Source organism: Mustelus asterias, chromosome 28 (assembly GCF_964213995.1).
Source record: "Mustelus asterias chromosome 28, sMusAst1.hap1.1, whole genome shotgun sequence".
NCBI lineage: Eukaryota > Metazoa > Chordata > Chondrichthyes > Carcharhiniformes > Triakidae > Mustelus > Mustelus asterias.
Window position 1 is genome coordinate 19,623,652 of NC_135828.1, and position 25,796 is coordinate 19,649,447.

General features: G+C 47.4%; 1 protein-coding gene across 2 annotated transcripts in view; it reads left to right on the forward strand.

The window, feature by feature from the left end:
• arhgap22a (Rho GTPase activating protein 22a) overlaps window positions 1-11,710 on the forward strand; it is a 271,703-nt gene extending 259,993 nt beyond the window's left edge. For both annotated transcript variants that reach the window (XM_078199641.1, XM_078199640.1), the window contains one exon: window positions 11,350-11,710. In XM_078199641.1, the coding sequence (XP_078055767.1) occupies window positions 11,350-11,575 (226 nt within the window). In that variant the 3' untranslated portion in view covers window positions 11,576-11,710. The remainder of the gene's footprint in view (window positions 1-11,349) is intronic.
• The last annotated feature ends 14,086 nt before the right edge of the window (window positions 11,711-25,796 follow it).

The following is a 25,796-nucleotide window of genomic DNA, read 5'->3' on the forward strand; positions in this document are numbered from 1 at the left end:
CCTATTCTATCCTACCCCTCCCACCCCAACCATCCTTCAAATTCACAGTGGTTAGCACTGCTGCCTCACAGCGCCAGGGACCCAGGTTCAATTCCCGGCTTGGGTCACTGTCTGTGCGGAGTCTGCATGTTCTCCCCGTGTCTGCGTGGGTTTCTTCCGGGCGCTCCGGTTCCCTCCCACAATCTGAAAGACAGTGCTGGTTAGGTGCTAAATTCTCCCTCAGTGTCCCCGAACAGGCGGCGGAGTGTGGCGACTGGGGGATTTTCACAGCAACTTCATTGCAGTGTTAATGTAAGCCTCCTTGTGACTAATAAATAAAAACTTTACCGTTAAACTTTCAATTGTCCCATCCCCCACTTTTAAAATCCTCGTTTCGACAATAGTTGAAGATGTTTGACCTGGGACTTGGCGAGCTCTCTCACAGCTGGTATAATCGCCTCGAGGCAAGCTCTGTGAATCCAGGCAGACAAAACACGGGCAGCATCTCCCAACAGGTGTTATCAGGCATTTCCACATTGCAAGCCAGACCGCACTCTGCTGTTATACATTCCGAACACAAGATTCCAGCCTGTTCAATGATAAACAAAGCAGCTGATTGACTGCCCGATCAGCCAAGTAGCTCCGAACAATCGAAGCAGAAAGATCTTCCAATAAGCGAGTTTCGTGAAAGGAAGGGGCACGGTGGCACAGTGATTAGCACTGCTGCCTCACAGCGCCAGGGACCCGGGTTCAATTCCCGTCTTGGGTCACTGTCTGTGTGGAGTTTGCACATTCTCCCCGTGTCTGTGTGGGTTTCCTCCAATTAAAATAGTATTCAAAAACCATAGTTTTAGAACATAGAACATTACAGCGCAGTACAGGCCCTTCGGCCCTCGATGTTGCGCCGACCTGTGAAACCAATCTAAAGCCCATCTAACCTACACTATTCCAATATCATCCATATGTTTATCCAATAACCATTTGAATGCTCTTAATGTTGACGAGTCCACTACTGCTGCAGGCAGGGCATTCCACGCCCTTACTACTCTCTGAGTAAAGAACCTGCCTCTAACATCTGTCCTATATCTCTTACCCCTCAATTTAAAGCTATGTCCCCTCGTGTTAGCCATCACCATCCGAGGAAAAAGGCTCTCACTATCCACCCTATCTAATCCTCTGATCATCTAGTATGCCTCTATTAAGTCACTTCTTAACCTTCTTCTCTCTAACGAAAACAACCTCAAGTCCCTCAGCCTTTCCTCATACGATCTTCCCACCATACCAGGCAACATCCTGATAAATCTCCTCTGCACCCTTTCCAACACTTCCACATCTTTCCTATAATGCGGCGACCAGAACTGTACGCAATACTCCCAAGTGCGGCCACACCAGAGTTTTGTACAGTTGACCTCATGGCTCCGAAACTCAATCCCTCTACCAATAAAAGCTAACACACCGTATGCCTTCTTGACAACCCTATCAACCTGGGTGCCAACTTTCAGAGATCTATGCACATGGACACCCAGATCCCTCTGTTCATCCACACTACCAAGTATCTTTCCATTAGCCCAGTACTCTGTATTCCTGTTACTCCTTCCAAAGTGAATCACCTCACACTTTTCCGCATTAAACTCCATTTGCCACCTCTCAGCCCAGCTCTGCAGCTTATCTATGTCCCTCTGTAACCTGCCACTTCCCTCCACACTGTCTACAACTCCACCGACTTTAGTGTCATCCGCAAATTTACTAACCCATCCTTCTACGCCCTCATCCAGGTCATTAATAAAAATGACAAACAGCAGTGGCCCTAAAACAGATTCTTGCAGTACACCACTAGTAACTGAACTCCAGGATGAATATTTCCCATCAACTACCACCCTCTGTTTTCTTACAGCTAGCCAATTCCTGATCCAAACCACTAAATCACCCTCAATCCCATGTGTCCATATTTTCTGCAATAGCTTACCATGGGGAACCTTATCAAATGCTTTGCTGAAATCCATATACACCACATCAACCACTTTACCCTCATCCACCTCTTTGGTCACCTTCTCAAAGAACTCAATAAGGTTTGTGAGGCACGACCTACCCTTCACACAACCGTGCTGACTATCCCTAATCAAATTATTCCTTTCTAGATGATTATAAATCCTATCTCTTACAATCCTTTCCAAAACTTTGCCCACCACAGAAGTAAGGCTCACCGGTCTATAATTACCAGGGTTGTCCCTACTCCCCTTCTTGAACAAGGGGACAACATTTGCTGTCCTCCAGTCTTCTGGCACTGTTCCTGTAGACAATGACGACCCAAAGATCAAAGCCAAAGGCTCTGCAATCTCCTCTCTAGCTTCCCAGAGAATCCTAGGTTAAATCCCATCCGGCCCAGGGGACTTATTTATTTTTACCCTTTCCAGAATTGCTAACACCTCCTTATGAACCTCAACCCCATCCAGTCCAACAGCCTGCATCTCAGTACTCCCCTTGACAACACTGTCCCTCTCCTGTGTGAATACCGATGAAAAATATTCATTTAGTGCCTCTCCTATCTCTTCAGACTCCACGCACAACTTCCCACTCCTGTCCTTGACTGGCCCTAATCTTACCCTCGTCATTCTTTTACTCCTGACATACCTATAGAAAGCTTTAGATCCTTGATCCTACCTGCCATACCTATAGAAAGCTTTAGATCCTTGATCCTACCTGCCAAAGACTTCTCATGTCCCCTCCTGGCTCTTCTTAACTCTTTCTTTGGGTCCTTCCTGGCTAACTTGTAACTCTCAAGCGCCCTAACTGAGCCTTCACGTCTCATCTTAACATAAGTCTCCTTCTTCCTCTTCACAAGAGATTCAACCTCCTTCGTAAATCACGGTTCCCTCACACGTCTGCTTCCTCCCTGCCTGACAGGTACATATTTATCAAGGACGCATTGTAGCTGTTCCTTGAACAAGCTCCACATTACAATTGTGCCCATCCCCTGCAGTTTCCTTCCCCAACCTATGCCACCTAAATCTCACCTTATCGCATCATAATTTCCTTTCCCCCAGCTACAACTCTTGCCCTTCAGTATATACCTATCCCTTTCCATTGCTAAGGTAAACGTAATCGAATTGTGGTCACTATCACCAAAGTGCTCACCTACCTCCAAATCTAACACTTGGCGTGGTTCATTACCCAGTACCAAATCCAATGTGGCCTCGCCTCTTGTTGGTCTATCTACTTACTGTGTCAGGAAGCCTTCCTACACACATTGGACAAAAACTGACCCCTCTAAAGTACTCGAACTATAGCTTTTCCAGTCAATATTTGTAAAGTTAAAGTCCCCCATAACAACTACCCTGTTACTTTCGCTTCTATCCAGAATCATCTTTGCAATCCTTTCCTCTACATCTCTGGAACTTTTCGGAGGTCTATAAAAAACTCCCAACAGGGTGACTTCTCCTTTCCTGTTTCTAACCTCAGCCCAAACTACCTCAGTAGACGAGTCCTCATCAAATGTCCTTTCTGCCACCGTAATACTGTCCTTGACTAACAATGCCACACCTCCCCCTCTTTTACTACCTTCCCTGCACTTACTGAAACATCTAAACCCTGGAACCTGCAAGTTTTTGATCGCTATTCAAAAGAAACATACCTTTCCGCTCCTCAGAGATGTGAATTATGATAAATAGAATCATAGAACCCCTACAGTGCAGAAGGAGGCCATTCGGCCCATCGAGTTTGCGCTGACTCTCTGTCAGAGCACCCTACCCAGGCCCTCTCCCCATAGCCCGATGTATTTACCCTGCTAATCTGCCTGACACTAAGGGGCAATTTAGCACGGCCAATCCACCTAACCCGCACCATCTTTCAGACTGTGGGAGGAAACCGGAGTGCCCGGAGGAAACCCACACAGACATGGGGGGGGGGGAGAATGTGCAAACTCCACACAGACAGTGACCCGAGGCCAGAATCGAACCCGGGTCCCTGGCGCTGTGAGGCAGCAGCGCTAACCATCGTGCCACCTTATATGTGGCTACTCACAGATAGAAAAATGGGTGTTTACTCCCTCGTGTCCCAACCATCAGAGATTTGTGTTAGTTTACCCTCAGTATGGAACCAACACTGCAGTTCATTCCCATGAGAATGTCTGGACAGAGAATCCGAAACAAATGTCTTGCACCCTGGGTTGAAACCTTTAGGGAAGGAAATCTGCCGTCCTTACCCGGTCTGGCCTACATGTGTCTCCAGACCCACAGCAATGTGGTTGACTCTGAAATACCCTCAGGGATGGGAAATAAATGCTGGCCCAGCCAGCGACGCCCACATCCCATGAATGAATATAGGGTCGGAGAGAAGTAACAAGTGACCCAGAAAAGATTTCAATTAAAGGAAGCTGACTCCTTTTCTGTCTTCACGAATGAATTGTCCGAACTGAGAGGCTTCCACCTAAAGTCTCTGATAATGTGTTCCGAGAGAGATGAACACTTGTTTGTAGAGGGAGGGAAGACAGCTGGCTGCCTGCGCTCTGATAAATAAAGCATCAAGGACTCCGCATACTGGGAGAGTGACCTTAGTGTGTGCAGAACTAGCTGATACATGTTCGGGCAGGAACAATCTACGCTTTGTTCGGTCGAATCTACACATTAAACACAGTGGGATAGGGAGAATTTATCCTGCCCCAAAAAAAAAAGTTAATCCAAATTTTGAGGGACATTAGCTTGTAAACCTGGGACCCTGGCACTGAGAGGCAGCAGTGTTAACCACTGTGCTATCGTGCATCTGACATCCACACACTTGTACTTTGAACAAGGTTTTTTTTTATATATATTTGTTCATGGGATGTGGGCGTCGCCGGCTGGGCCAGCATTTATTGCCCATCCCCGAGGGTATTTAAGAGCCAACCACATTGCTGTGGGTCTGGAGTCACATGTAGGCCAGACCAGTTAAAGACAGCAGATTTCCACCTCTGAAGGGGCATTAGTGAACCAATCGACAATGGTTTCATGGTCATTATTAGACTTTTAATTTCAGATTTTTATTGAATTCAAATTTTTCCATCGGCCATGGCGGGATTCGAACCTGGCTCCCCAACACATTACCCTGGGTCTCTGGATTACTAGCCCCGTGCCAATACCACTGTGCCACTGCCTCCCCTATTTATTAGATAATCAAGTAATAGGGACCTGAGATGATTTTTCCCCACTCTAACTCTGGAGCATTTATTGCCATCTTAACCTCAGATTAACCTAACTCCACTCAAGCTAGGGACTGAAGCTCGATAATCCTGGTCTCTATGCCTGTTACTTCCTTGATAAACTCAACCAGCCATTAATGAAGACTCCAAATTGGAGAATGATTGAAACACATGTACACTTGGCGTGTTAACGATCCTTTTATAAGAGGTCTGGTAGAACTACAGTTGTATCTGACAAAAAATGACGAGACAAAGATTTAGAGACACAGTGCCATGTTTTGGGATGGCACGATGGCATAGTGGTTAGCACTGCTGCCTCACAGTGCCAGGGTCCCAGGTTCAATTCCAGCCTTGGGCAACTGTCTGTTTGGAGTTTGCACATTCTCCCCATGTCTGCGTGGGCTTCCTCCGAGTGCTCTGGTTTCCTCCCACAGTAAAAAGATGTGTAGGTTAGGTGGACAGGCCATGCTAAATTGGCCCTTAGTTTGCAAAGGTGTGGAGGTTAGGTGGGATTGGCCATTCTAAATTGCCCCTTATTGTCCAAAGATATGCAGATTACGCAGACTGGCTGTGCTAAATTGCTCCTTAGTATCCAAAGATGTGCACGTTAGGCGGATTTCCTCATGCTAAATTGCCCCTTAGCGTCCAAAGATGTGTAGGTTAAGTGGATTAGCCATGGTAAATGTCCCTTAGTGTCCAAGGATGTGTAGGTTAGGTGGATCAGCCATGGTAAATACGGGGATAGTGTGGAGGGGAAAGTCTGGGTAGGATACTCTTTCGGAGAGTAGGTGCAGAGTTGATGGGCCGAATGGCTTCCTTTTGCACAGTCAGGATTCTGATAGTGGTGCCAAGGCATCAGTCACTTCATCAGCAATTTAATGTTCTCTGCAATTCTATGGATTTATTTTTGTAGCACCTGCTTTGCTCAGTTTTATCTCTGGATTGTCCCGGGTTGTTTGTAGATCTGGAAGTGTACCGATTATCCTACTTCATTTTGTTCCCTAGCTGAATGGCCTGCTTCAGTGCTGCCAAGTGTTCAAAGTTCCTCGGATCTTCTTGTGGTTTCCTTATTCCAAGCCTCATGATCATTTGTTTCAGTTTCGGGTTGTGAAACTGTCAAGGGCCAAAGGTCGGATGAGCCGAGGGCAATTTCAAGTCTAGCCTTCTGAAAGTTAAAACAAAGTTCCAACCTGAATCCCAAAACTCGGCCCTGGAAGATATGGGAATGTTTATCTAATCGGGCACTGAGGTTTATAGAGATATCTCGTTCAAGAGATAAGGTACATTGCATAGGGTACCCAAGAGCAGAAGACAGTGCAGGAGAAATCAGGAACTGGTGTTCAGCGACAAGTGTGGGTTTTAAATACTTTAAAAACATTAAAAGTGGGAAGGTAGGAAGTTAGCCAAGAACCAAAACTGATGAAGAGGGGTTGATAAGTTCAAAATAATATTTGATTTGATTTATTATTGTCACATGTATTAGCATACAGTGAAAAGTATTGTTTCTTGCGCGCTATACAGACAAAACATACCGTTCATAGAGAAGGAAAGGAGAGGGTGCAGAATGTAGTGTTACATTCCAGGGTGTAGAGAAAGGTTAATTTAATATAAGGAAGGTCCATTCAAAAGTCTGACAGCAGCAGGGAAGAAGCTGTTCTTGAGTCGGTTAGTACGTGACCTCAGACTTTTGTATCTTTTTCCCCGGCAGAAGAAGGTGGAAGTAAAGTTTATTTATTCGTCACAAGTAGACTTATATTAACACTGCAATGAAGTTACTGTGAAGATCCCCTAGTCCGGCAGCTGTTTGGGCACACTGAAGGAGAATTTAGCACGGCCAATGCATCTAACCAGCATGGCTTTCGGACTGTGGGAGGAAACCAGAGCACCCGGAGGAAACCCACGCAGACACGGGGAGAATGTGCAAACTTCACACAGACAGTGACCCAAGCCAGGAATTGAACTCTGGGCCCTGGCGCTTGAGGCAGCAGTGCTAACCACTGTGTCACCGTGCCGCCCTAGAGAGTATGCCCAGGATGCGTGGGGGGGGGTCCTTAGTTATGCTGGCTGCTTTTCCGAGGCAGCGGGAAGTGTCGACGGATAGGAGGCTGGTGATGGACTTCATGTACAAACGACCCTTTGTAGTTTCTTGCAGTCTTGGTCAGAGCAGGAGCCATACCAAGCTGTGATACAACCAGAAAGAATGCTTTCTATGGTGCATCTGTAGAAGTTGGTGAGAGTCGTAGCTGACATGCCGAATTTCCTTGGTCTTCCTTAGTTAATATAATGGAAGTAGAGGGAATAATGGGGTGAGGAAAGATTATAGGAACTGCCTTGGCGGTTAGAGAAACTGAGTCATCAATTAAGAATTGCATACCACACATAACTTCCTGTGTTATAAAACTGTGCTGCTGTGACTCCTGTGATTCCAGTCACTTAAATATCCTCCTTCACTGACTCATTAACAGGCATTTCTTCAGCCATCTGGGTCCCAACTCATTGGAATTCCTTCCCAACTCGAATCGTCTCTTCCTCAAAATTAACCAGCTCCATAAAGATTTGGGCATTGCTCCGAATCTGTCCTTTGGGTGGTCCCTTTTGGACATTTTCCCCCATTAAATGTGCTTCCTGAATACAAGTTGGTTATCAGGGAATCCTAGAATCCCTACAGTGCAGAGGCAGGTCACTCGGCCCATCGAGTCTGCACCGAACACAATCCCATCCAGGCCCTATTCCCGTAACCCCACGTATTTACCCTTTAAATTTGGGTGGTACAGTGGTTAGCACTGCTGCTTCACAGCTCCAGGGACCTGGGTTCGATTCCCGGCTTGGGTCACTGTCTGTGTGGAGCTTGCACATTCTCCTCGTGTCTGCGTGGGCTTCCTCCGAGTGCTCCGGTTCCCTCCCACAGTCTAAAGATGTGCGGGTTAGGTTGATTGGCCATGCTAAAATTGCCTCTTAGTGTCCTGAGATGTGTAGATTAGAGGGATTAGTGGGTAAAATATGTAGGGATATGGGTGTAGGGGCCTGGGTGGGATTGTGGTCGGTGCAGACTCGATGGGCCAAATGGCCTCTTTCTGCACTGTTAGGGTTTCTATGATTCTATGAAATTCCCCCTGACACTAAGGGGCAATTTAGCATGGCCAATCTACCTAACCTGCACATCTTTGGACTGTGGGAGGAAACCGGAGCAACCCAGAGGAAACCCACGCAGACACGGGGAGAACGTGCAAATTCCACACAGACAGTGACCCAAGCCGGGAATCGAACCTGGGTCCCTGACGTTGTGAGGCAGCAGTGCTAACCACTGTGCCACCGTGAGTTGGCAAGGAAAGGCGGTCACATTTTAGCAGCCTAAATTGGGGCAGAAGCTGCATTCCTTTACCAATCAAATTCAAGCCTTTAGTTTGTGATCAAACGTGCATTGTGTTGGGTGGTTAGTGTTGTCGCTCTACAGGGCGGGCTTTATGGACTGTGGGGGGTGGTAGAGAGGGAGGGTGTGGGGAAAGGGAAGAGATAGAGAAAATTAGATCCAACATGTTTGTCCTGCAAAACACACAAGCCCCAAGATCGCCAATCGAAGAGATAGCATAGCAGTAAAATCGGCAAAGCGGCCAGGACAAATTTAAGAAATAGATGGTTAAAAGCGATAACGTTTTGTTTATACCTGTGGGAGCTCAGCCGGGCTCTCCTGTACATGCTATCTGTCTGCAAGGATAACTCAGCCAGCCCTACTCCTTTACACAGTTGCCCCGCAAACCTTCTCTCCTCGGGAAATTATCCCCTTTGAAAGTCATAGTCTGGTCGTCATGGTGGCACAGTGGTTAGCACCGCTGCCTCACAGCGCCAGGGACCCGGGTTCGATTCCTGGCTTGGGTCACTGTCTGTGTGGAGTTTGCAGGTTCTCCCCGTGTCTGCGTGGGTTTCCTCCGGGTGCTCCCGTTTCCTCCCACAGTCCGAAAGGTGTGCTGGTTAGGGTGCATTGGCCGTGCTAAATTCTCCCTCAGTGTACCCGAACAGGCGCCGGGGTGTGGCAACTAGGAGATTTTCACAGTAACTTCATTGCAGTGTTAATGTAAGCCTACTTGTGACACTAATAAATAAAAATAAATTGCACTAGGGCAGTGCATTCTGGACATTAACCACTGGCTGGAAAACAAGTTCCTTGTGTTCTTTTACCAATCACTCCACATTGATGCCTCGTGACTCTCAACCCTTCCACCAACAGAAATATCGGGGGGGGGCTGATTCTCACAAAAGCGCTGAATTGATGAGAAAACTGTTCTAGATCCTGACTGTTTTTTCAGTTCAGCTTCTCACTCGAATCTCCGCACTCTGTGCACTGCAGAGGTCCCAGTCGTGAATCTCTTTAAAACCCCGGGGGGGTGGGGCCTATTCACGCCAGAATTTGACAGTTCTGGAACTCTGCGCATGCGCAGTGGCCCCGATCTGTCAGTCTCCCCATTTGTTGGCCAACTCAATCGCTGGCCAGCCCGGGACCCCCGCAGTGTTGCCCCTCCAGCCTCCTCATGGCCTGATCGCGGCCCATCACAGCAATTCCCAGGCCAGCCCTGACCCCCACTGTCCCAGAGCATCCCGATGTCCAGGCCCCACCACCCCCCCCCCCACCCCCCCCAGCAGTGGCGATCCCCCCACCCTCCTCAACCCGGCAGACCCCCCCTCCACCCCGATCACTGCCCTCCCTCCATCCCAGACTGATCCGCATGGAGAGTGGCAGCGGGATCCCCCATCCCCACCGATTGCCCCTAGGCCCGACCCCCTTGGCACTGTCCAATGCCCGGTGGGCAATGCGAGGGTGCTTCTTGGGCACGGGCACCTTGTCCCTTGGGCACTGCCAGGGTGCCCATGCCCAGGGGGCACCACCCACCCGGGGCACCACCCACCCACCCACCCCCCCCCCCCCCGCTGCCCGACCTCCTGGGGAAGGCCCCGATTGCCCCCCCTTCATTCCAGCAGGGTCTCCCACTAGTTCCCCGAACATGGGGAGCTAGTCTGAATCCCGCCGGAATGAAGTACTCCTGGCGGGATGGAAGATTCAATCGGGACTGGTAAGTTCCCGATGGTGAACTGATAAACATATTTAAACTACAGTTTAAAAAAAGGTTCGAATGACTTACCTGCCTTCCCGCCAGTTTCCAGCGTGGTCCGACCGGCGACTGTTCTCCGGCTCTGGGAGATGCGCATGTGTTCCCGGCGTGTGGGCAAATCCCGGTACAAGGCCGGCGACGCACATCTCCCAGCCTGACCCGCCAGAAAAGTTGGGGGTCGGGACGGGAGAATCACCCCCGTGATTTCAGCAACAGATCAAACCTAAATTTAATTATAACGTGAGGAACATTTGGGGGGTTAAGAGTTTTCAAAGATTACATCCTGTTTAGAGATAATACAGAACCCACATTTACCCTCATCCCAGATGGTGCAAAAGCAAAACTAGCTCCAAATGGTCAAAACACGAGTCCTATTCTCCAATCACCAATCAGGATATCTCCAAATTTAAAGTTTAAATTTTAAAGTTTATTTATCTATTTTAGTGTCGCGAGCAGGCTTACATTAACACTGCAATGAAGTTATTGTGAAAATCCCCTGGTCGCCACACTCGGGCGCCTGTTCGGGTATAGAACAAAAATAAATAACAGTACAGCACAGGAGTAGGCCCTTCGGCCCTCCAAGCCTGTACCGATCATGATGCCTTCCTAAACTAAAACCGTAAAACCGAGTCCATATCCTTCCATTCCCATCCTATTCATGTATTCATCTCGATGCCCCTTAAATGCCGCTATCGTACCTGCTCCCACCACCTCCCCAGGCAGCGCGTTCCAGACATTCCCCACCCTCTGTGTAAAAAAACCTGCCTCGCACATCTGAGGGAGAATTTAGCACGGCCCATGCACCTGAGCAGCACGTCTTCCGGACTGTGGGAGGAAACCGGAACACCCGGAGGCAACCCACACAGACAACGGGGGGAGAACGTGCAGACTCCGCACAGACAGTGACCCAAGGCCGGGGATTGAACCTGGGTCCCTGGCGCTGTGGGGCAGTGGTGCTCGCCACTGTGCCACCGTGCCGCCCCCAATTCTCTATCCAATCCAGTAGCTTTGCAGCAACGCGACCTGCGCCACATTATGTAACCGATGTAAAAAGTCGACAAGGAGCCAGGCTAACCGTATCCCTTTCCCCAGGCTCGAAGGGTCTAGTACAGAGCTGCGATCGCAAGTCAACCGGCTGGAGGAGGAGTTGGACCAAGGGAAGAAGAAATACGCCATGCTTGAAATTAAGATGCGCAACGCAGAGCGGGCCCGCGAAGACGCAGAGAAGAGAAACCAGCTGCTGCAGAAGGAGATGGAGGACTTCTTTGCCACGTTAGGAGACTTGACACTGGAAGCCAAGGAAGCTAAGCCCAAATGACAAACATGTGCTCAAAACTGCAACATGCAAGACCATGAAGCCACCGTTTACAATGATATTTTCTAAGAGGCGTACGCATTTATTTTTAATGTTATGGATTAATGTGTTGTGAGTATTAATAGACAATTCCATTTTGTACTGTGTGTTTCCTTTTGTCCCGAAGCATTTGTAGCTCCCACAAGCTGTTTACACGTCCCCTTCCCAAAGAACAACTCCGGCAATTGCTCTGTCTTCTGTCTTATCTCCGCTCCAAAAACATTCCAAGCCGACGGTTCTCCCACTTGAGAAGCTGCGGCATAGCGTTCGATGGGGTGGTGGGTCCCACCCCCGCGCCCCGGAAAAAGGCTTGGCAGGATTTTTCCGCGGTGTCTGTATATTTCCAGGTTTTGGCTGGTTTTTGAAATGATAATGCGTCCGTGATATTTGCACAAATGATTAGACTGGGCAAGGGTTGAACGCGAGGCTTTTTGTCACTCAGTGTTTGACGCCACTACCGATACGAGGAGCCGAATTGTCAAAATGTGTATATAACTGAGGAATTCGTTATATTTACAGGTACCAATGTAAGACCTATCGGACGAACAGCAAACCCCCCAGTTATAATACCAGTTCTAGATCACACTCTGGTCAGAGATACTGAAAACATTTCTATATATGTGCACATATGAAAAAATATCCATTCACTAGCACCTGAACTCCAAGTGAAAATGACCTAGCTTCCTGGTAGAATTAATTGGAAAAGTGAAGCAATCCAGTAGACTGTATGGCAATTTTACCACATGTATTTTGCACTGTACAAGACTACCTCCTGGAGGTACTCTTGTAGAACCTCACAGCTTGATGCTGGCGATATTTTGTCCAAATTACAGTTTGCATTAATAAGCAACTGACCACTTCACCCTGATACAAACTTGTCTGACGTCAGAAACCTGAGATTTAGCACAATCTGCAGACAGGCAAAAAAAAATAATTGAGAAAGGGGAAAGCAATCAAAGGGGATAGGAATTAAAACAAAAACCACACACAACAGATCGTGGGAATGCTTCCCTTAGCACTGCTGCCTCACAGCGCCAGGGACCTGGGTTCGATTCCCAGCTTGGGTCACTGTCTGTGCGGAGTTTGCACGTTCTCCCTGTGTCTGCGTGGGTTTTCTCCGGGTGCTCTGGTTTCCTCCCACAGTCCAAAAGACGTAGAAACAAGGAAGGTAGGAGCAGGAGGAGGCTATTCGGCCCTTCGAGCCTGCTCCGCCATTCATCACGATCAAGGCTGATCATCCAACTCAATAGCCTAATCAACTCAATAGCCTAATCTTGCATTCTTGCCATAACCTTCGATCCCATTCGCCCCAAGTGCTATATCCAGCCACCCCTTGAATACATTCAATGTTTTGGCATCAACTACTTCCTGTGGTAATGAATTCCACAGGCTCACCACTCTTTGGGTGAAGAAATGTCTCCTCACCTCCGTCCTAAATGGTCTACCCTGAATCCTCAGACTGTGACCCCTGGTTCTGGACTGCCCCACCATTAGGAACATCCTTCCTGCATCTTCCCTGTCTAGTCCTGTTAGAATTTTATAAGTCTCTATGAGATCCCCCCTCATTCATCTGAATTCTCAGGTTACTAATCCTCATCACTGCTGGCCATTGAGACTCTGATCTTTAACAACTGCTTGTTAATTTGTAGTCTATTCAGAGGATCAAAAACAAATATTAATCTTTTATAATGAAGACAATCAAGTTTCCCCCTTTTTCCCTTTGGTAACTTATTGAACTGGCCAGGTCAAAGCAAATACAAAGGACATTTTTCACAAGAAAACTGTGGATCTGAAGGGAGAGGGCCTGGTATTTAGACTATTAATTATCAACCAAAGCACATCTAAATCTCCAACTGCTAAATAACAATACAGATAATGTGAAATGAAAGAATACTTGACTCAAGTCCAGTACCAGTGTAGAAGCCTGATGATAACTGGCCAAGAGAGATGTGGGGCGGATTAGTTTAGTTTACAAAGGACACTAATTAGCTCATGAGAAACTAGGGTTTCCATCATATTTCGCTGGGTGGCCTGTGGGGTTAAACACAGAACAGTACAGCACAGGAACAGGCCCTTCGGCCCACGATGTTGTGCCGAACATGACGCCAAATTAAACTAATCCCTTCTGCCTGCCCTTGGTCCATATCCCTCTGTTCCTTGCATATTCATGTGTTTATCTAAAAGCCCCTTAAACACCCCTATTGTATCTGCTGCCTCCACCACCCCTGGCAGCGCGTTCCAGACACCGATCACTCTCTGTGTAAAAAACTTGCCCCTCACATCTCCTTTGAACCTTCCCCCTCTCACCTTAAGTGCGCGGCCCCTAGTATTAGACATTTCAACTCTGGGAAAAAGATTCTGACTGTCAACCTTATCCATGCCTCTCATAATTCTATCGATTTCTATCAGATCTCCCCTCAGCCTCCGCCGCTCCAGAGAAAACAACCCCTAGTTTGTTCAGCCTCTCCTTATATCCCATACCCTCTAATCCAGGCAGCATCCTGGTAAACCTCTTCTGCACCCTCTCCAAAGCCTCCCCATCCTTCCTGTAATGTGACGACCAGAATTGAACGCTTAAGGGCGGCCGAACCAAAGTTTTATAAAGCTGCAACATGGCATCTTGTACTTAGTGCCCCGACCAATAAAGGGAAGCATGCCTTCTTTACCACATCTACTGGAGTTGTGTCCAAAATATAAACCGACACTTCTTTAAGAGTTGAAGTGACGTCTACACGATGGATGTTATAATGCTCCCTCTGAGAACTCGCTGGCTGTCATTTTGACCTCTCCAGATACGCCGCCTGCTCCCCAAATTGCAATCCTGTTCCTAGCTGGGACGTTTTAACCCCTTTCACCCCAGTCAGAAGCCATTTTGAATATGTAACTCCGTCGCTCATCATTTCCGCAGCCACTTTGCAAGCCCCCCCGAGCAGAATTCATTACACTTCATGACTGTACACTTCCAGCACTGATGCACTCAGACAAGAGCCAGCAATGACACGATTCGTTTTACCTCTGCCTTTAACCACTTCCAACAAATTCTCACATCAGTGAAAGCAAACCACGCTCTAAACATGAAACATGGGCTTTCATGTTCACCGTGACATCCGAACACACTATTCACCACGTGGTACCCATGAGAAAATGGATTTTGATTCATTCCCACTGGCACAACCCATGGGTTTCAAAGCACCTGCACTTACACCACAGGGATGTGGCTCTTTATCCCTGTCAAGGGCGGCACGGTGGCACAGTGGTTAGCACTGCTGCCTCACAGCGCCAGGGACCCGGGTTCAATTCCGGCCTCGGGTGACTGTCTGTGTGGAGATTGCACGTTCTCCCCGTGTCTGCGTGGGTTTTCTCCGGGTGATCCAATTTCCTCCCACAGTCCAAAGATGTGAGGGTTAGATGGATTGGCCATGTTAAATTGCCCCTTAGTGTCCCAAGATGTGCAGGTCAGGTGGACTGGCCATGCCAAATTGTCCCTTAGTGTCCGAAGATGTACAGCTTAGGTGGACTGGCCATGCTAAATTGCCCCTCAGTGTCCAAAGATGTACAGCTAAGGTGGATTGGTCATGCTAAATTGCCTCACAGTGTCCAAAGACGTGCAGATTAGGTGGACTGGCCATGCTAAATGTGTGGGGCTATAGGGATAGGGCAGGGGAGGGCGCCTGGGTAAGATATTCTGTCAGAGAGTCGGTGCAGACTTGATGGGCCAAATGGCCTCTCCTGCACTGCAGGGATTCCATGATGATTCAATGAATTACCGTGATGTTTAATTGACCAGCGCGGTTTCAATCCAACAGAACTCCACAAGAGGACCGAATTACTCAATGACTGTCCAGCACCTGTGTAAATGCAATCCTTAAATTATATGCAGGGATGTGTTGGGAGGGGTGGATCAGAGTGGCTGAAAGGGGATGTGTTTTAAAGTGGGGGCGGGGGGCATATCCTTTGTGACACTCAGTTAAACAACGTTGAGCCCTTGGCTGTTGTCTGAGATAACAGGACAATCCGCCACTTGGAAATGAGGTGGGGAGGAGGAATGTGTTTGAAAGGTAAGCAGTGTGAAGTGAGGGTTTGATTCGGGGGACAGACAGGGATTGGTGCGTCTGTGTTCACCAACATACCGAGAAACCTCAATCGGGGAGAATGTCAGGGAATCTCGGATTCAGGGAAGAGTAAAAAGGAATTGAAATCAGGGGATTTAGGAATGGGAATAGAATATGAGATGTGGATCAAACAGGTTAACCATCACCCAGTCCACCCACCCACCCAGAGTCACTGGGTGCCACCCTTGCTCAGTTGGTACGTGGCTGCATCATAATCAGACATCACACACACTCTCCCCACTGATAGAGAATGGTGAAAACCACTATCCCCCATCCTGTTAACAGGTAGTTCACTAACCCTAACCCTCCCATCCACCCTTACAGCAACCAACTGTACCAAATACTGCTATCTGTACAAATCTACATTTACTAATGAGAGACTAATTTATTTTAATTTTGTTTCATGGCACGGCAGGGTGGTACAGTGGGTTAGCACTGCTGCCTCACAGCGCCAGGGTCCCGGGTTCGATTCCCGGCTCGGGTCACTGTCTGTGTGGAGTTTGCACGTTCTCCCCGTGTCTGTCTGGGTTTCCTCCGGGTGCTCCTGTTTCCTCCCACACTCCAAACATGTGCAGGTTAGGTGGATTGGCCAAGCTAAACTACCCCTTAGTGTCAGGGGGACTAGCTAGGGTAAATACATGGGGTTACAGTGATAGGGTTTGGGTGGGATTGTTGTCAGTGCAGACTCGAATGGCCTCCTTCTGCGCTGGAGGGATTCAATGATGATTCTACGATGTCCACTCATATAGGCCATCTCTCATAGCTAACCTTACAGCCAGCGTGCATTACAGCCCAGCTCTGATGAAGATTCATCCAGTTCGCTCTGATTTCTCTCTCTCCACAGATGCTTGTCAGACCCGCTGAGATTTTCCAGCATTAGATTCCAGCATCCGCAGTCATTCGCTTTTATGCATTAACAGGCTATCCAACTGCAGTGTGCGTCACAGTCCAGATCTCTGGGCGCACGGTTCCAGAACATTTTCCAGCAGGGATTGTTATTGGAATAACAACAGTAGGGTGGGGAGTGCTGGCTACATCGCCCGGGTGTGCTAAGAACAAGCAGAGACCCCCCCCGCCACCCCCCGCAGTTAGCTCAACATAAAGTGGGCAGTCATAGAATATCATAGAAACCCTACAGTGCAGAAGGAGGCCATTCGGCCCATCGAGTCTGCACCGACCACAATCCCACCCAGGCCCTACCCCCACATATTTTACCCGCTAATCCCTCTAACCTACATATCCCAGGACTCTAAGGGGCAATTTTTAACCTGGCCAATCAACCTAACCCGCACATCTTTGGACTGTGGGAGGAAACCGGAGCACCCGGAGGAAACCCACGCAGACACGAGGAGAATGTGCAAACTCCACACAGACAGTGACCCAAGCCGGGAATCGAACCCAGGACCCTGGAGCTGTGAAGCAGCAGTGCTAACCACTGTGCTACCGTGCCGCCCGTCAGTATTGTTGCTACCATGGCTTTCAGTTAGAAAGGGCAGGAAAAGAAAATCCTGAAACTGGTGGAACAAGTCCCATCTTTAACCCAAATAGGCCCATAGTACATTGTGGAGGCAGGAAGGACCATAAGATATCGGAGCAGAATTGGGCTATTCGGCCCATCGAGTCTGCTCTACCATTCAATCATGGCTGATAAGTTTCTCATCCTCATTCTTCCTTTTCCCCATAACGTTTGATCCCCTCACCAATCAAGAACCTATCTCTGTCTTAAACACACTCAATGACCTGGCCTCCTCTGTGGCAATGAATTCCACAGATTCGCCACCCTCTGGCTGAAGAAATTCCTCCTCATCTCAGTTCTAAAGGGTTGTCCCTTTACTCTGAGGCTGTGCCCTCGGATCCCAGTCTCTCCCACTGATGGAAACATCTTCCCCACGTCCACTCTATCCAGACCTTTCATTATTCTGTAAGTTTCAATGAGATTCCCCCTCATCCTTCTAAACTCCATTGAATAGAGATCCAGAGTCTTCATACGTCAAGATGTGGAGATGCCGGTGTTGGACTGGGGTGGGCATAGTAAGAAGTCTCACAACACTAGGTTAAAACAGGTTTACTTGGAATCACAAGCTTTCGGAGTGCTGCTCCTTCATAGATCTGTTGGACTTTAACTGGTCAAACCTAACCTTTCATTCCTGGGATCATTCTCGTGAACCTCCTCTGGACTCTCTCCAAGGACAGCACATCCTTCCTTCGAAATGGGGAGTCAGCAGAGAGAGATGACCGTATGGTGTAACACAACACCAGGCCCAAAAGACGGAACCATGTAGAATCAGCGTTATTCTTTTGACTGCGGTTAAGTGCATTCTCCCTCCCATTAAAAAAAAAACGATGGGGGACAGAGACAGCCTGTGGGAGCGTACAATATCAGATGGCGTTACGAAAGAAACACCCCTGGGTGTTCAACGATTCCCAGCTAGTTACATTCTGTTCATGTTTGGAAACAACTTGACGGGAATGCTGGATAACACGTAGCTTGAATCCGCAAGCAATGCAGATTTTCTTTTGTGTGTATTTTTTTTTTAAATGTACAAACTCAGGACAGTGATGGTGCTGCATCCTTGCTTTCCCTGGACAGGCTAGCTGTACGTCGCGTTATTACAGTGACTCCAAGTAACTAAGAATACGTCACGGTGGCACAGTAGTTAGCACTGCTACCTCACAGCGCCAGGGACCTGGGTTCAATTCCCGGCTTGGGTGACTGTGCGGAGTTTGCACGTTCTCCCCGTGTCTGCGCGGGTTTCCTCCGGGTGCTCCGGTCTCCTCTGAAAGACGTGCCGGTTTGGGCGCATTGGCCGTGCTAAATTCTCCCTCGGTGTACCCGAACAGGCACCGGAGTGTGGCGACTGGGGGATTTTCACAGTAACTTCATTGCAGTGTTAATGTGAGCCTTGTGACGCTAATAATGAATAAACTTTAATACAGCAAATTGTTTACCTGCTGGTCTGAGATAGGACATGTAACAGATATGGTGACAGCAGTATTAATATAAATGTGTGTATATATATATGCCTTATTTTTAAAGATTAAATTGCTAATCACAGTTCCGGGACAGCAAGATATCACAACGTCTGTGCCTTGGGGAGCCAGGTTTGCAGACTATTCAGTTCAACTCCCAACAGCCCATTAAAATGATGAAGTTGTCTTTGAAAATAAGGTCCCTAACCTTGTGATAATAAATTATTGCTTGACGCGTGAACCAATTTGCACATACAGTTTGGAGATTCAAGCATGTCTTTCGCGCAAGACTTTTCCGATTTTGAAATGTCCGACGAATGCCGTTGATGTATTTGTGGGGTTTTTTTTTTGCACTATTTGTAAAGGAGCTTGCAAGTGAAGGGGCTCGTAACTGTTCTTGTATTGAATATATTATGCTTTTTAAAGAGAAAAAAAAAAGATTGACCAGTTTGCAATTATTTACAAAACTTTCAAGGTGAAGCTTGGTACTTGACGTGCTTTTTTCGTTAAGATTCATTCCTGCAACAAGGGGGCGGCACGGTGGTTAGCATTGCTGCCTCACAACGCCAGGGACGCGGGTTCGATTCAGGCCCCGGGTCACTTTGCACGTTCTCCCCGTGTGTGTGTGTGTGTGTTTCCTCCCACAGTCCGAAAGACGTGCTGGTTAGATTGGTTGGCTATGCTAAATTGACCCTAGTGTCAGGGGAATTAGCAGGGTAAATATGTGGGGTTACGGGAATAGGGCCTGGGTGGTATTGTGGTTGGTGCAGACTCGATGGGCCGAATGGCCTCCTTCGTCACTGTCGGAATTCTTTGATGGGCGTCGCTGGCTGGCCAGCGTTTATTGCCCATCCCTAGGTGCCCTTTATTGATACAATTGCTTGGCCATTTCAGAGGGCAGTTGAGAGTCAACCACATTGCTGTGGCTCCGAAGTCACATGTAGGCCAGACCGGGTAAGGACAGCAGATTTCCTTCCCGAAAGGACATTAGTGAACCACATGGGTTTTTCTGATAATCGACAATGGTTTTTCATCAGCAGATTCTTAATTCCAGGTATTATTTATTGATTTTAAATTCCACCATCTGCCGTGGCGGGATTTGAACCCGGGTCCTCAGAACATTAGCTGAGTTTCTGGATTAATAGTCTAGCGATAATACCAATAAGCCATCGCCTCCCCTATCATATGAGCAGAAAATTAAATCTGGTGGCACAGCGATCAGCACTGCTGCCTCACAATGCCAGGGACCCGGGTTCAATTCTGGCCTCGGGTCACTGTTTGTGCGGAGTTTGCTGTGCCTGCGTGGATTTCCTCCGGGTGCTCCGGTTTCCTCCCACACTCCAAAAATGTGTGGGTTAGGTTGATTGGCCATGCTAAATTGCCCCCGAGTGTCAGGAGGATTCGCAGGGTAAATACGTGGGGTTACGGGGTTAGGGCCTGGGTGGGATAGGCTCGATGGGCCGAATGGCCTCCTTCTGCACAGTAGGGATTCTATAAATCCCTGCTTAATTCCCCGCCTCCCCCCCGCAACCCACCTCTACCACTGAAACCATCTTCAAAAAAATTCAAATCCTCATCAGGCAATGCTTTTGAAAATCAGTGGACTACTGGAACACTGAAATAATAAAACGTGTTGGAAAAACGCAGAGTTAAGCGAGTCAACATCTGAAGGAGCTGGGTTAAGCACACTTTGTTAGCCGTTGACTGGGTCACGAGTGTTAGGGTACAGATCAGAAACTCCCACGGTACATTATGAAGTTAGACTGGACGCCAACAATTTGTTATGTTGGCATTGAGAGGAAATGATGTTTCAGAACCAGGCAGGAACTACTTGTCTTTAAAAATGAAAAAGAAACCACGCATCTCCCCTGCAAGCTTAGCTCCTCCCATTAAGCACATGACTCTCTCTCTGTCAATCAACCTAATCAAAACCCTACTCGGAGACCCCAGGGCGGAAACCAAATAAACAAAAATGCATGAACTGTTTATTTGATTTATTAGAGTCATCGAGGTTTACAGCATGGAAACAGGCCCTTCAGCCCAACTTGTCCATGCCACCCTTTTTTTTAAACCCCTAAGCTAGTCCCAATTGCCCGCGTTTGGCCGATATCCCTCTATATCCATCTTACCTATGTAACTGTCTAAACGCTTTTTAAAAGATAAAATTGTATCCACTTCTACTACTATCTCTGGCAGACACTCACCACCCTCTGTGTGAAAAAATTGCCCCTCTGGACCTTTCGTATCTCTCCCCTCTCACCTTAAACCTATGCCCTCTAGTTTTAGACTCCCCCACCTTTGGGAAAAGATATGACTATCTAGCTGATAATGCCCCTCATTATTTTATAGATCTCTATAAGAGCACCCCTAAGCCCCAGAGAAAAAGTCCCAGTCCACCCAGTCTATCCTTATAACTCAAACCATCAAGTCCCGGTAGCATCCTAGTAAATCTTTTCTGCACTCTTTCTAGTTTAATAATATCCTTTCTATAATAGGGTGACCTGAACTGTACACAGTATTCCAAGTGTGGCTTTACCAATGTCTTGTACAACTTCAACAAGACGTCCCAACTCCTGTATTCAATGTTCTGACCGATGAAACCAAGCATGCCGAATGCCTTCTTCACCACTCTGTCCACTTGTGACTCCACTTCCAAGGATCTATGAACCTGTATCCCGAGATCTCTTTGTTCTGTATTCTCACATGTATTAATATACTGTGAAAAGCATTTTGTTTCTCGCACACTATACATTCAAAGCATACCGTACGTAGAGAAGGAAAGAAGAGAATGCAGAATGTAGTGTTACAGTCATAGTTAGGATGTAGAGAAAGATCCACTTAATATAAGGTAGGTCCATTTAGACAAATACACCATTAGGGCTCTGACAAAGGGTCATCTAGACTCGAAACATTGGCTCTATTCTCTCTCCACAGACGCTGTCAGACATGCTGAGATTTTCCAGCATTTTCTGTTTTTGTTTCAGATTCCAGCATCTGCAGTATTTTGCTTTTATTGCCATCAGCTACAATGAGCCCCGCAATTCCCAGACCAGCTCCCCTGGTTTGAACTTTTACAGATGCACCATAGAAAGCATTCTTTCTGGTTGTATCACAGCTTGGTATGGCTCCTACTCTGCCCAAGACCGCAAAGAACTAGACAGGGTTGTGAACGTAGCCCAGTCCATCATTCAAACCAGCCTCCCATTCATTGACTCTGTCTATACTTCCCGCTGCCTTGGAAAAGCAGCCAGCATAATCAAGGACCCCACGCGCCCCGGACATTCTCTCTTCCACCTTCTTCCATTGGGAAAAAGATATAAATGCGTGTCGTCACGTACCAACCGACTCAAGAACAGCTGCTGCCATCAGGCCTTCGAATGGACCTACCTTATATTAAGTTGATCTTTCTCTACACCCTAGCTATGACTGTAACACTACAGACTGCACCCTCTCCTTTCCTTCTCTATGAACGGTATGCTTTGTCTGTATAGCGCACAAGAAACAATACTTTTCATACAAATACATGTGACAATAATAAAATCAACTCAAAATCAATTTAGACTGGAAAGCAGGTCACCTTTTGAGAAATAGCCTTGGCTACAAGCAGGTACTTAAAGGATGTGAGGCAACCCGCCACCCTCTGCAGCGCATTCCAGACCTTCACCACCCTCTGGGTGAAAAAACCTTTCTGCAAATTCTCCCTAAACCTTCTGCTGGTGCATAAATGTACCACAGGCTAATTAACATTTCAATCAAACATGTAGCATACAGTTACTGAGAAAATCTACACAATGTATTCATTTTGGAGCTCCTTCGTACCCCTGGAAGAACTGGGACTTCAATGAATCAGTTCTCCATTTACACACACCAAGGCAAACTCAATCATCTTCGCCCTTTGCTATTGGGTTGAAATCAGTTTTCTGGAAATGCCATCGGACTTATTATAACAACATTCCTCGCAACATCTTCAAGAAGCTTGAGTGCATTCTATGTCCTCGCCCATTGTATCAAAGTCTTAACCTAGTCTATCTCAGCACTTCACCCATGGCAGCACGGTGGTTAGCACTGCTGCCTCACAGTGTCAGGGACCCGGGTTCAATTCCCGGCCTGGGTCACTGTCAGTGTGGAATTTGCACATTCTCCCCGTGTCTGCGTGGGTTTCCTCCGGGTGCTCCAGTTTCCTTCCACAGTCCAAAGATGTGCAGGTTAGGTGGATTGGCCATGCTAAATTGCCCATGCTAAATTGCCCTTTAGTGTCCCAAGATGCGTAGGTTAAGGTGATTAGCAGGGTAAATATGTGGGGTGACAGGATTGGGCCAGGGTGGGATTGTTTGCGGAGAGCTAGTGCAGACCCGATGAGCCTCCTTCTGCACTGTAGGGATTCTATGACTCTTCTATGTTGGAGCTGTATAAAACTTTGGTTAGGCCACAGCTGGAGCACTGTGTGCAGTTCTGGTCACCTCACTATGGGAAGGATATGACAGCACTTGAGGGGGTGCAGAGGAGATTCGCCAGGATGCTGCCCGGGATGGAGCCTTTGAGCTATGAAGAGAGGCTGGATAGGCTTGGGTTGTTTTCTTAAGAGCAGAGAAGACCACACCCGGTGGGGCTTAAAGCTACATCTAGCGACATTAGCCATATGATTGAGGTGTATGAGATTATGAGGGGTATAGACAGGAAGTAGCTGTTCCCCTTAGTTGAAGGTCAATAACTAGGGGGCGTGATTTTGAGGTGGGGACAGGAGGTTTAGGGGGAATTTGAAGAAAGGTTTTTTTTTTACTCAGAGGGTAGTGATGGTCTGGAATGCGCTGTCTGGGAGGGTGGTGGAGGTGGGATGCCTCACATCCTTTAAAAAGTACCTGGATGAGCACTTGAAATGTCATAACACTCAAGGCTATGGGCCAAGTGCTGGCAAGTGGGATTAGGTGCAGTTTTGTCAGTACAGACTTGATGGGTCGAAGGGCCTCCTCTGTTCTGTATGACAATGATGACAAGAAAAGTGACAATCTGGCAATTGCACTATTAGAATTTCACACAGTACTTAGAACAGCCAAATGTTATTCTAACTAATTACGTGAATCAAAAAGGGAACAAAATGCTTACTCAACATTGTGCTCCAGAAGCTGGAACCAGGCGTCAGCGAGTTCTGATTCTGCAAGACTTGAACCAAAGATCAACAGTTTGCAGCACTCGTGATCCATCTCATCAGAAAGTCCCAAAGGTATTGGTAATGCAAATTCATTTACCAAACAGCAGCTCTTCATGGAACAAGTCCAGCTTCTGCATTTAGATTAGCATTAGCTATGGATGTCTCCTGCAAAAAGTTATTCCAAGCAATACCGCAGACCAAAGTAACCAGCTATCATATAATAAACACTGGAAAAAAAGCAAATTATTGCAGATGCTGGAATCTGAAACCAAAAGAGAAAACGCTGGAAAATCTCAGCAGGTCTGGCAGCATCTGTAAGGAGACAAAAGAGCTGACGTTTCGTGTCCACGTGACCCTTTGTCAAAGGGGACAAAGCTTTGACAAAGGGTCATCTGGACTCGAAGCGTCAGCTCTTTTGTCTCCTTACAGATGCTGCCAGACCTGCTGAGATTTTCCAGCGTTTTCTCTTTTGGTTTCACCAACATACTTTACCTTCCAGTCAACACTGAATATTACATATGGCTAATGTTGCTAGATTTAGCTTTAAGCCACACCGGGTGCAACACTATTCAGCAGACATCTTAAACTGGGTACTTGAAGCTTTAAATGATTTACATCAATATGGTTCAAACAAATCCCACAACCCAAACAACTCTCAAATAACCAAACTGAAGTTGTCTAGAAGATGTGGCATGGAAGGATGGCACAGTGGTTAGCACTGCTGCCTCACAGCACCAAGGATCTGGGTTCAATACCGGCCTTGGGTCACTGTCTGTGTGGAGTTTGCACATTTCTCCCTGTGTCTGCGTGGGTTTCCTCCGGGTGCTCCAGTTTCCTCCCACACTCCAAAGATGTGCAGGTTAAGTGGATTGGCCATGCTAAATTGGCCCTTAAACAAGGTCATTACGTGGAGTTACGAGGTTAGGATTGTTGTCAGTGCAGGCTCAATGGGCTCCTTCTGCACTGTAGGGATTCCATATGTCCAAAGATGTGTAGGTTAGGTGGATTGGCCATGCTAAATTGCTACTTGGTGTCCAAAGATGCGTGGATTAGTAGGATTGGCCATGCTAAATTGCCCATTAGTGTCCAAAGATGCGTGGATTAGTAGGATTGGCCATGCTAAATTGCTACTTGGTGTCCAAAGATGCGTGGATTAGTAGGATTGGCCATGCTAAATTGCCCATTAGTGTCCAAAGATGTGCAGTTAGGTGGATTAGTCAGGGTAAATGTGTGGGGTTATGGGGAAAGGGCGGGAGTTGGGCCTCGGTAAGATGCTCTTTCGGAGAGTCAGTACAGACTCGATGGCCTCCTCCTGTCGGGATTCTATGGTAGAGCAATTGGACTGTTGAGTTGTAGCTCTATGATCGAGAAGACAGAACTGGCAACAAATCATGTCTTCTGAGGTCTGACACCTGGCAGAATCTACAGCACGTCAATTAGACCATCGCTGGGCACCATACATTGTTTTAGGTTTTTAAATACTATTCCACATGTAAATCAATTCTGTGAGCATCCATGCAGTAAATGTGGGAAAAGAATAAATGGGGTTAAGCCTGTGCTCCACAGTTGACACAATGAAGTAAGAGGTTGACGAGCGACATTGAAAGGGTTCTTCCCAATGTCTGTAGGTAAATTTACATAATTCTATGGTGAATTCTATGATGAAACCTAGAGTATTGTGGGCAGTTTTGGTCTCCTTTTCTGTGGAAGGAGGTCCTTGCTCTCAAGGGAGTGCAGCAAAGGTTTACCAAGCTTTTTCCGCGGATGGTGGGACTGATGGAGGAGGGAAGATTGACTAGATTAGGATTGTTTTCACTGGCGTTCAGACGGACGAGGGGGGAATCTCATAGAGACTTATAGAATTCTAACAGGACTAGACAGGGTGGATTCAGGAAGGATGTTCTTGATGGTGGGGCTGTCCAGAACCAGGGGTCACAGTCTGAGGATTCAGGGT